Here is a 12,714-nt window from a genome sequence, read left to right on the forward strand (position 1 = left end):
AAGCAAGATAATTACACTCAATTCTGTTCACTGAACTTTCGATTACTAAATTCAGTTCCGAACTATCACAGTAGTAAGTCCCTTCGTCCACAAAACACTTCGGAAGGAGAACCTAGTTCTCGGTTCTCACAGAGATGGCTACTAAATTTGAAATGAGTGACCTTGGATTGCTAACTTACTATCTTGGGATAAAAGTAACTCAACATGAGAATGACATTGTGTTAAGTCAAAGGAGATATGCTCAGAAGATTTTGGAAGAAACAAGAATGGCGGACTGTAATTCTGAGTTGATACCAATGGAGGTTGGACTTATGTTATCAAAAGCAGAACATGAGAAGGAAATCGATGCTACAGACTTGAGAAAGAAAATTGGGTGTCTCCGTTATCTAATTAACACAAGACCTGACTTGTCGTACTGTGTAGGCGTCTTGAGCAGATATATGCACAGTCCTAGAGTGTCACATGGAGCTGCGATGAGACAGTGTTTGAGATATCTCAAAGGAACAACATCCCTCATTTTAATCTTTGAAAGAAACTCGAAGATACCAAGGTTAGTCGGTTATAGTGATAGCAGTCTTAGTATCGATCCAGACGACGGTCGCAGCACAACCGGACATATTTTCTACTTAGGAGATGATCCTATCTCTTGGTGCTCACAAAAACAAGATGTAGTGGCTTTATCTTCGTGTGAAGCAGAGTTTATGGCAGGAACTGAAGCGGCTAAACAAGCTATTTGGTTGCGCGACTTACTTAGTGAGATTACCGGGGCTGAAGTTAAGAAAGTTGTCATTCGAATTGATAATAAATCTGCAATAGCTCTCACAAAAAATCCTGTGTTCCATAGCAGAAGTAAACATATACAGAGGCGTTTTCATTTTATCAGGGAATGTGTGGAGAATGAAGAGGTCGAAGTGGAACATGTTCCGGGAATCATACAAAAGGCGGATATACTTACTAAAGCATTGGAAAACATGAGGTTTAAGGAGATGAGGGAGTTCATGGGAGTTCAGGACTTGGAGAAGATGCATTTCAAGCTTAAGGAAGAAAATGTTGGAGTAAGCTTGACGCACAAGCAAGCCTAAAAAGATTAGAATTGGAAGTTTAGAAAGTTGTGAGAAATAAGTAAATTATCTTTCTAGAGAGATTAGTAAAATAAAATTAAAAAGTTCCTTATAAATAGAGATGTCCTGTTGTGACTTCCTATTATTCAAGACTAAGAGTTTGTGAGTTTTAGGTTTTTGAGGTATTTTTTCTAAAATAATGAAGAGACTTTTTTTGAGATTGTGTTAATTTTTTTTCTTGAATCTTACATCTTTAACATATCTTTCAGTGAATACATTGTACTTTTCAAAAAGGGTAACTAGTACTAGTACATGAATTCAAGATTTGTTTTTAGTTTTTTTTTTTTTTGTTTTACACGTAAGCAAAACGGTTCCACCCACTTGATTAAAAAGCTGACAATGAAGAACGCAAAACGGAAAAGTAGAGTTTGGACTCCGGCTTTTCAGAAAAAGACTCGAGAAAATAGGTTAAATTCTTTGCTTCTCTCATCGTCGTCATCTCTCCCCAAACGTTTAAGAACAATCGAGTCGGTCCAAATTCATCCATGCGTCATTCACAACTCTTTTAGGATGAAATTAAATAAGGTCAATTCGTTGCAAAATTATAGTATAAACTATAAAATAAATAACGTCACTTCTTTATCACTACTACTCTCGCCTCTCGGTCGTGCCCTCGTGCTGTTTTACATACACACAATTTCCTCGTTTTCGAATCTTGACGACCAAATCACACACAAATGGAGTCCAAAAAGTAAAAAGCACGGAATATTTCGGCCGAAATATCATAAAACGAAACTAGTGGGGTAAAGTCACAGTATAACAAAAACATAAAGGTTACGGTTTCGCAATTTTATTTTATTTTATATATCAAAAAAAAAAGGTCCCTAAGTTTTTTTTTTTTGTTTTCTTCTTTGTGACGACGTCGTCATTGTCATCACCGCCGCAACTCCGCCGCGAGTTTCCAAGCCGAAGCAGCAACGAGCGGTTTCGTCTGCCACGCAAGCATTAGGCTACCGTCATTCTCCTCCACTCTGTATCCATCTCCGCCGCCGAACAACGCCAATAACAAACTCGCTTGTTTAAACGCGTCGTATCCGAGATTAACCGGGTCAAACCCGGCGGATCCCATCCTTCTCCGCCACTGATCCAGCGTCTCGTGCCGCTCGACCCGATCGGTTCCTTCCGCCGCCACCACGTTCAAAATCTGTCTCCCTAAGTAAACCTCCGACAGGACTCGGTCTTGTCCCGGTATCACAGCGCTATCCTCGAGCGAGTCGAACAGGCTCGAGTAGTAGTGAAGCGCTTCGTTAAACCGGTCTAAGAAAACGACGCCGTTATGGTTCGCTTCTTGTTCAACCACCGTTACGATGCTCGGTTTAACCGCTTTAACCGTAGCTAACAGCTTTTCGATCGAACCGGGTTGGGCTAAAACCGGGTGAAGCTCGAAAACCGAATTAACCACTAGAGTCTCTGATGCGGGTCGGGTCTCGAACATATCCTGTTCGAGATCGGATAATCTCTCCGTCGTTATTGCATTGAATTCGAATTCGACGCCGACTGCTTGAGCCAGCTGAGCTAGCTTCCAACCTAACTCTTGGATCCCTTCACGATTCGACGGAGCACCAACGCCGGTTAAACGGAACGACGGTGGACCACCGGGTCGGAGGGCTAAGGCTTGCATTAACGCCGGCCACTGCATCCCTTGATTTAACCCTAGATCGATTACGTGAACGCCACGCGCCATCGTAACAGCTTCTAGAATCGCTTGGTTGGCCGTGAAATGTGCGAATTTTAGGTACGGAGACGAGTCGTAGAAGTTCATCTGAAGCAGCTCTTCGAAGGAAGGATCAACGGCTGCGGAGGAAGGGTGAATCCGGTAAATACGACGAGCTAGGGCTTCGGCGAAGTAGGTGGCAACTTTCCCCATTGCTCCGGCCTGAGAAGCCGCGAGCGATCCCACGCGCTTCACGAGAGCGTCCGCGAGGCTCAGGTTCTCCTGCTGCACCGCCTCGGCGCAGGCCACTAGCGCCTGAACGAGTCTGATTCCGGTCTCTTCGATCAGCACCACGGAACGAGTCGACTCGCTGCTAACTGAGTCACACCAAGGACCAAGTCGAATTCTCTTGTTGCTGTTGCTACTGCAACAAGACTCATCGTCGTCTGTGATTGGTCGCAGGTCGCAAACCCGGGTCGGGTCAAGATCCGGGTAGTAGGTAAGCCCCGAGAGCATGGTCTGAGCCCAGCTGGAGAGATCAGAAGGGTTGTAATGAACCGTGTCGTTTAAGAAACTATTAGAAGAGCCAACAACATCGTTGGACAAGACCATTTCAAGCTGTTCAAGCTTGTGTGCGACATCAGCCATGTCCGAAGATCGAACCTTGTACCCTAAAGCAGCGAGAAGCTCGTCTATGCTATCATCTCCACCAACAACACTGCTACCTTCAAGCTTCTTGCCATATTCGGCCATTGAAGGAGCTTCTTGTTGTTCAAGATACGTTTCTTGATGGCTTCGTTTCATGATCAAGAAGAATGGTAATTTTTTTTTTTTTTGGAGTTTGGTTGATTGAAAATTTTAATTATGAGTGTGTTTGGAATTGGTAAGACAAGAAATGTGGAGAGAAAGAGGAGAAGAATTTAAACACGAGAGAGAGAGAGAGAGAAGAGTTAGAGAGGTCCAATGAGACAAGTGAGGGACCTGGAGAGTGTGTAAGTAAAGAGATAAGGAAACAGAGGCAGTCCATTATAATTTCGCATGTGTTTTTCTTCTTCTTCTTCTACTCCTCTTTTTTTTCTTTTTAATTACTTTATTGAAATTTCTGATCCAAGTTACAAAAAATTCGTCGCTCGATAAGGGCGTGTAGTTTTTATTTTTGTGTGTGTGTGTTTTAATGGTCCAATGGAGTGGACTGTCACAGTCTATTAAACTATTCTTTTTAATTCCCCACTAAATGTTGAATTTAAAGTTTCCATAATTATTAAAATGAGTGCTCGAGTAGATTACGACCTCTATATTGATAACCCGAAACAGATATTGAAATTTCTTGAGCATATTGTTGACTCTCTAACAAGTAATTAGCCCTTTTCTTTAAACTTTTTTTTTTTTGTCAATCAAAAATATCTTTTTTGAATTTTAATTAGTAATACTAATAAACAAGATTACATAATTATCAAAAAAGAAGAACATGATCAGATGACATAAATATCTTTTAGAAAATGATAGTTTTATAGTATATTATTAAAGAAATCCTAAAATTTAGAATAAACTAGAGGTTCCGAATGAAGTATACAGCTCAAAGTATTTCCAGTTTGGGAGACAACGTGACCAACTTCACGGTCGACATGTGGCGGCAGTCGACATAGCCTACGAGACGTCCACAACTTCTTTATTTTCTATTCATAACTATTATTTTTGATTAATCATATCAATATAATATACACACACAATTTATTGGACCAAACAAATTAACAAAAAAAAGAAGTTCCGAAAAAAACTGTTGAAAAAAACTATCGATCGTCTTATGAAAACTGCGTAACTGATAGATATGATAAAAGAGATTCGACAAATATGTAGAACTTAGACGTGAACAAGTCATTCCTTCTCTACTTTTATACTGTACTACATGTGTGTTCTTTCATGCCTTTTTTTACTGTCTTCAGTCTTCTTCATATATTATTTACCTTTCGTTCGTTAATCATATATAGAGGAAAAACAAACGAGATTACCTAACGTTCAGGAACATCATTACCCAAGTTACTTGCTCCATATTTCAGGCGGATGATCTATATTGACTTATCCTCTTAACTATATTCGAACAATTAAAAAAAAAACTACACTATGGATTATCCAAAATGTGTGGCAAGAAGATAATCTATCCACAGTGTTCCGTAAAAATAGTTAATTACATTTTGAAACCTATCATCAAACTATACCCTGAAATATTAATTTAATTAGTCAATTATCTTTAAAAACTACTCAACAAATCTCCTAATATCGTGATGACAAAAACCTTTCATTTCACGTTATGTATATTAGTTTATATATACTTAATGCCTAGATCTTCCTCAAACGCAATATCACTACGAAATTAGCATGGCAAAAGCAATCTCTCCTTTAACTCTCTTTTCGTTATTACTCTTGTCATCACTATCTCTAACCCTAGCAACAGATTATCCACTATACACAAAGTCACGATGGATCGTAAACAAGAAAGGCCACCGAGTGAAGCTAGCTTGCACGAACTGGCCTTCTCACCTTGAGCCAGTGGTAGCAGAGGGGTTGAGCAGCCAGCCGATGGATTTCATTTCGAAGAAGATAAAAGACATGGGTTTCAATTGTGTTAGGCTCACTTGGCCACTTGAGTTAATGATTAATGACACTTTAGCCTTTAATGTTACCGTAAAACAATCATTTGAGAGATATGGATTGGATCATGAGCTTCAAGGAATTTACACTCACAATCCATCCATTGTCAATATTCCTCTTATTAATGTCTTTCAGGTAAAGTATATTGTTATTTGTTTCATTTCTTTACTTCTATTATTTCTACAACTCATCTATACTAATAAAAAGTAGGAGTTATAAGCTCCTAAAGGCGTCAACATAAGATTTTAAACCTCCAATTGTGATTAGACACTTCACTAATTAACATTTTAAAAAATCTCCAGAATTTTCAATATTAAGAATTATTTTAAACAACCAATCAGGATTTGACATGTCATTCACTAACATTTTTTTAAATTTCCAGAATTTTTTAGAAAAAGGAAAATTTTAAATTTATGGAAATAAAAGAACTATGCACAATATCCCACATCGGCTAGAAAATTTTTAGACAATGGTTGAGAACCAGTATAAATAAGATTAATATGCTTCCAACAACGAATGAGCAGGAAAGCTTGATTTATCAGGTGTCAATATTATAAATATTGAAACTTTTACAAGTTTTTAGCTTTTAAAAAGTTTTTAAATATTATAATTTTTAAATTTGAAAAGTTTTAAATATTATAAATATTGAAACTTTTTAAAAGGTTCAAAATTTATATTTAGAAACCTTTAAAAAGTTTAAAATATTATAAATATTTATGTAAAACAAAAATTATCTTATTTATCTACGTTTGTGCTTTTTATTTCTTACGAGCTGTAAAACATATTTTTGTGTATGATTTTATAGCTAAGTTGAAATTTTTTCATTATTTTTTTATTTTTTATCTTATTTTTTATTTTAATGAGAAAAGAAATGATTTTGTTCTTGGAGTTTGATGGATTAACAAGTTGTGTGGTAGTCTAAAAAAAGGTTTTTTAGTGGAAGAACGTGAAAAAGTTGACGAGGATGAAAAAGAAAAAGAGTATAGCGAGAAACCAGATGGTAAAAGTAATGATGACGATTACCACAAAATTTGACAATAAAAATGACAAGAAAGAATATGAAGAATAAGAAAAGATTGAATAAAAAACACGAAAACATAGGTGGTAGCGATCAATTAAATATGAAAACGAGTTAAATTCATGATGATAAAATGTTTTGTTTTTCTGGTGGTCAAAGAAATGGTTTAGAATATGTGAGGTCATCTATTTAATTCACCTCGCCTGGATGTCGAGTTAAATTCATAATTTTTTTTATCAGATATGATTTTATAACACAACTGATTTTTATATTTTAAAAAATTGTATATCTAAAATTTAACTTTTTCCTTAATACTAATTTCAATTTTTTATATGATAATACTTTGCTATTGTCATCAATCATATATAGTTTTCATCAAAATATATCAAATATACTCACGCTACGTAGGTTCAAAACCTAGTTATAAGAAAAGTAAATAGAAAAACTTTTTAGGATCCTATATCGCTTGTGAGATTAATAACAAATATGAAATGTAAAAAAGACAAAAAAAGCTATACTCCACTCATCTTCAATTGGACAACCATATGTATGTTAAGTGTATGGTTTGTGACTGAAAACTGTATGCATGACTAAAACACTTTATTTTTGTTGTGTATACGTGTTTCATTTCTTTTTGAGATCTGATTATCGTTGTAATTGCGAAAAATATATCGCAGAAAGGCTGTTTTAAGGGAATATATATTGTTATTTGTTTCAACTTTATATTCTAATGCAAGGCAACACTTTGTGCAGGCGGTGGTGCATAGTCTTGGGAGGCATGATGTGATGGTGATACTTGACAACCACAAGACCGTGCCGGGGTGGTGTTGCAGCAACGATGACCCGGATGCGTTCTTCGGCGACCCGAAATTCAACCCGGATCTATGGATGCTCGGTCTTAAAAAGATGGCCACAATCTTTTTGAACGTAAACAACGTTGTCGGTATGAGCCTGAGAAATGAACTTAGAGGCTACAATCATACATCAAAAGATTGGTACAAGTACGTATATAAATTCCCTTTTTTGGGATCTTTATCATAATAATGCCCATGTGAAGCTTGAAGTCCAAGGAAATTAATGCACGCTAATTATCCATAATTATTTGTCTCTATATTGTAGATCTTAGCCGATTATATTCCCTTTTGTTATAAATAATTAAATCCACAATAATGATTAAGTACAAGTAAATCTAAAAAAATGATCATATGATTTTTATATTCATTGTATTTATCGGTTGATATAGGAAGAAGGAATCCAATGTTCGTAAAGTAACAACAAGAATCAACGCATAGAAATAATAGATAGAAATAATACACTAATCTGATTGTTTATAAATTTTTTTTCCTTTTTCTGTTCACATGTACGTAGATACATGCAAAAAGGAGCAGAAGCAGTGCATACATCAAACCCTAACGTTCTGGTCATACTCTCCGGGCTTAACTTCGACGTTGACCTAAGTTTCCTAAAAAAAGCGTCCAGTGAATCTTAGCTTCAATAAAAATCTTGTCTTGGAGCTTCATTGGTATGCGTTCACGAACGGTGCTGGTCAATGGAAGTCACACAACGTCAACGACTTTTGCAGCCAAATGTTCGGTAAGGAACGTCGTACCGGTGGTTTCGTTCTCGAACAAGGCTTTCCGTTGTTCTTGAGCAAGTGTGGGACCGATCAAAGAGGTGGCGATTTAGAAGGAAACAGGTATGCATACATTTACATTATATTAAGTTCTTTCATTGAATTCACATTTGTGGGAAGAACTGGTTTATCTTTATTTGAAGTTATGAATTAATATCTCGCTATCAAATTACAAAAGCGGTGATTGTGTTACACGCGTTTACAAACAATTCTAATGCTTTAACCATTTATTTGTTTATGCTATGTAAACGCTAATATATAAGTGGCGGTTCAAACAACCAACCTTAACATTGTGTTTATCAACCGTAACATTAGGTACATGAGTTGTATGTTGGCATGGGCGGCTGAGAAAGATATGGATTGGGCGGTTTGGGCACTTACTGGAGTTTACTATATCCGTGAAGGCAAACGCGGTGTAGTTGAATCTTACGGTATGTTAGATGCGAATTGGCACAATGTTCATAACTCTACTTATCTCCGCAGGCTCTCCGTCATTCAACAACCGCATAAGGGTAAATCAATCTTGCTTGTAATTTTATCAGATCATAATGGTATGTAGTGAATAGTGATACATGATTGACAGAACTTTGATTTATATTAATGAGCAGGACCCGGTATAAAGCATAATCATCACAAGATATTCCATCCGTTAACCGGACTCTGCCTAGTGAGAAAGTCACCGTGCCATGAGTCCGAGCTCACGTTAGGTCCATGCACAAAGGACGAACCGTGGAGCTATTCTCATCATGGAGTACTTGAGATCAAAGGCGGTCACAAATCTTGCTTAGAAGGCGAAACGGCGGTCGGAAAAAGTGTGAAACTTGGCAAGAGATGCACAAAGATTATGCAAATATCGGCCACAAAGATGCATTTGTCGTTCAAGACTAATGAGGGTTCGTTGGTATGCTTAGACGTGGATTCAGATAACAATGTTGTTGCTAATTCATGCAAGTGTTTGACCGGGGATGTTAGCTGTGAACCTGCAAGCCAATGGTTCAAAATCTTCTGAGATATATTTATTGATTTAATTATGAGAATAAATATGTCTAATTAGGAATTTAGGGATAAGTGAATTGTTTAAGCTTTTGAATTTTTTTAAGTTTGGAGATCCGTGATTTTTGAATTAATTTTTAGTGCCTTCACTTCACATGATCTAGTTTTAGCTTTTGATTCCATATATGACAAGTTAAGGAAAACACTCTCAACCGATCTTTTCTTATGTTTGCCTACTTGCAAATTCTTCAATTTATGTTTCTTGTTTGTTCGGTCCATATCCCTACGTCTCCCAAGCACTCCTAAATCCAAGCTAAAGGAAGAAAAAACTCTTACAAAACATTAGAGATTCTCAACCTGATTAGAGGAGACAGAATCTGCTTTACCCACACACACACTGTGATTCCTTTTAATGTCACTTCTTCTCACACTATTTTTACTTCAAATCATAATAGACAAACACTAAATAGTGATTGAAAGGCACATATAATGGTGCAAATATATTCTCACTACCAGTGAGAGTGCCGGTGGTGCGAAATCCTTGAAACGAATGTAGAAATAAATAAGGCAAACCAAAAATCTTCTGTAACCAATCATAAATCTCAAGTCCAACTATGAGTCTGTGACAATATAGCAAACAATCACTCCATACATGACCAATACATAATACATAACCAGAACAATTTTATATACTGTCTTACACATATAATACTTGACCTGAACCCAGTACCTGTCATATGTATATATAGCAGATTGAATCTAGTTAAATTAGTATTATCCAGAGCAACTAGAACTTCCTTACCAGTTTCAAATACATGATACTGCAAACTGTCTTCACCTTGGTCATCTAACGGCTATTCAAATCGAATTCTCCTGCTTCACGCCAGTTTTCTTGTTCACCCGTCTCCCCATTCTCATTCTCCTCATCATTCAAGAAATCTTCTGAAGGTTCCTTCTCCTCTCTCTGACTGTTGTTTCCCCATCCATTCATCATCTCATCAGGGTTCATGTTACGTCCCTGTTCTCCCATCTCGTGGCTTAGCGGAATATTGCTGCCCTGATTCCCAACCGCATTAGCCCTCAATGGGTTACGAGCCATTATCTCAGCATGGGATTGTGACTGTCCAGCTTGAGCTAAAGCCGCCATTCGCAACTTAGCCTCCTGCGCTTCCCGGCCAGCCTTCTCCCTATCCATTTCTGCTTTCAGCTCAAACAATGCTTTCCTTTCTTCTTGTAGCAAAGCTTGTTCAACCATCAACCTTTCCTCGGATCTGAATTCTCCCATTGTTCGCTTTCGAGTTATTATATTAAAAGCTAGGGCCTGTTTCTCAAACGTTGCCGTGAATTCAGCAACTTTAGCAGCAATGTTGTTATCCCATTGTTGAGAGCGGGATAAGGCCTGGCCTGTTGGGTCTGAATCAAGGATCCTATCATCCTCTTCAGCCTCGTAATCTGCTACGACATGATAAGGTAACAACCTGCACAGATTGTAAGAGAACACGCATATGAGAAATGAACACATCAAACCATATACAGAATGTTCAAACAAGGCAATGTATCTATATAACATTTACGAAGCTAATACTATGCCGATGGAACCTTTTCATACAGAATAAATGCCAAGAGTATAATGATCCACAAACGAAAGTATTTAGAGGAAAGACAGGTTGTAGATCCACATTAACCATAAAAGAATGAGGACCATGCAGAGGTATAGACGGGAAAATGGATCTCACACTAAACAATATAAACAAAACAAGACCACTAGATAAAGGAACTAAGTTACCAGATGCAGCATCTAGCATTTAAAGAAAGACACCTATTCAAGGACTCCTGCTTCCAGTAGACAAAGATCCCGTTTTTAATTTATAATCACAAGCTATATTTAATGAAAAGGGTAACATATGTTATCATCAAAATACCAAACAGAACAACATAAAGCCTTGGGCGATGCCTTAAGAGAGAAGAACTCAAACCCAATAAATGTGATAGATCACCAAAGCCAATCATTTAATAGATAGATCACTTAGACCAATGTTTTGATGTCATTAATTGAAACTACAAAACTAAATCGCTGTGATTTCGATTTATCTTCCACGATGAGAGGTGACTTTGATAATCTACAAAAATTAATTGAATTGATAAGACTAACCTTTCGCAAGCATCTTCGAGAGAAGAGAAAGGTCGTTTGAAATCTGGGTGACAAACACGCCAAGCATCCTGATAAGCGCATTGAAGCTCGATGTGATTCAATGGACGCATCAGCTTCTGCTGTTGTTGCTGTTGCTGCATCATCTGCTGACTCGACACAATCTGCTGCTGCTGCTGCTGCTGAAACCCCGGTGTAGTCTGTCCCAAATTAGAGCTAGGATTAGGGTTAGGGGCAGTGTTCGGCTGTGGCGGGTTAATGGGTCGGTTCTGGATCAAACCCGGAGGACGGAGATGAACGTCGATGTTCGATGGGAATCGAGACATGGCTGCTTGTTGCTGCTGCTGTTTCTGCAATTGCTGCAAGAGAAACATCTGTTGTTGTCGCTGTTGTTGTTGTTGCAGTTGGTGTTGATAGAGGAGCTGTTGTTGTTGTTGTTGTTGTTGTTGTTGTTGCTGCTGCTGCTGCTGAGGATTGTTTCCTCCTCCCAATGGTGGTGGCTTCGTGTCCTCCATTTTTGTCTCGTCTCCTAATTTTGGGATTCTAGGGTTTCACGGGAAGTGTTCTTCGCCGTTAAATAAAGGAGGTTTGTGTGGTTTAGGTGAGATCAGAAAGAGAGAGACATGTGGATGTGGTTTTTTCTGGGCCAACATAATTGGGCTTGTAAAATTAAAGACCCAATATAATTTAGCGCAACTGCGTAGACTGAACCGGGAAGCCTCGATAACCAAATACTGAACCGGGAATGTTTCAATTTTCGTTCAATTTCAAAAGTCTTTTTTTTTCTTCAAAATTTTATAATAAAAATTACTGTTTATTTCTTCTAAAAAGTTATTTTATTTGATACAATATTTACTTTTTATATTGCAATTTTTTGGAAATCTACGCATATCTTTTTGAAGAATAATTATTCTAAAATATTATACTATTTTAATTTGTTTCATGTATATTATTTTAAATAACTGACTAAATACACACAGTTATTTCCTCCAAAATTTTTTTGGAAATCAAATTAGAAACTAAACAATCACAAACACATCAATTATTTTGAAATTTTTTCTCATAATCTTTTTCCCCCCTCTTCTTTGACTAGCGGATGTAACTATTACTAATACCAAGTAGTAGCTTTCTTACACCAACATCATCTTGCACTGATGTAACCTGCAGCTCATAGATATCGAAATGCATACGATTTGCAATATCTGCTACCAAACTAGATTTCCATGGTGTTATGTACATGTTGCGATCAATTGATCTGGAGGAGGAAGTTTGTGTGTTTAGTCGGTTTTTCATATATAGATTGAATAATATATCTTCGTTTTTAAAAATTCAAATCACAACATATGCAGAATTTTTTTTACATATTTATTAATTATATGTATCATATGATTATTCAAAAAAAATATGTAAATAAAATAAAAAAAAGATGATAAAAGAATCATAATTTAAAATCTTAATAAAATCTTCCAAATATAGTTATTAAAAATAATTATATAG

General features: G+C 36.9%; 1 protein-coding gene and 2 pseudogenes across 2 annotated transcripts; 1 reads left to right on the forward strand and 2 right to left on the reverse strand.

The window, feature by feature from the left end:
• Positions 1–1,829: 1,829 nt before the first annotated feature.
• Positions 1,830–4,030, reverse strand: LOC104735790 (DELLA protein RGL3 pseudogene; annotated as a pseudogene). Its single transcript, XR_015578779.1, has one exon. The product of XR_015578779.1 is annotated as a DELLA protein RGL3 pseudogene (transcript).
• A 1,118-nt stretch (positions 4,031–5,148) lies between these two features.
• On the forward strand, positions 5,149–9,222 carry LOC104735791 (glycosyl hydrolase 5 family protein-like; annotated as a pseudogene).
• Positions 9,223–9,647: 425 nt separating this feature from the next.
• On the reverse strand, positions 9,648–11,870 carry LOC104735792 (uncharacterized). The gene is made up of 2 exons (XM_010455647.3): positions 11,221–11,870; positions 9,648–10,546 (listed from the first exon to the last, which is right to left on the reverse strand). The coding sequence occupies exons 1-2, from the start codon at positions 11,730–11,732 to the stop codon at positions 9,916–9,918; spliced, it is 1,143 nt and encodes a 380-aa protein (XP_010453949.1). The 5' UTR covers positions 11,733–11,870; the 3' UTR covers positions 9,648–9,915.
• Positions 11,871–12,714: the final 844 nt, after the last annotated feature.

This window comes from Camelina sativa, chromosome 13 (assembly GCF_030686135.1).
Source record: "Camelina sativa cultivar CO46 ecotype springtype chromosome 13, ASM3068613v1".
Taxonomy (NCBI): Eukaryota; Viridiplantae; Streptophyta; class Magnoliopsida; order Brassicales; family Brassicaceae; genus Camelina; species Camelina sativa.

Excerpts from the sequence above, each read along its gene's own strand:
- LOC104735792 (XM_010455647.3), bottom strand. The coding sequence starts at position 11,732 with ATGGAGGACACGAAGCCACCACCATTGGGAGGAGGAAACAATCCTCAG. Across the intron at positions 10,547-11,220 it reads CTCGAAGATGCTTGCGAAAG|GTTGTTACCTTATCATGTCG; the intron begins GTTAGTCTTATC and ends CAATCTGTGCAG.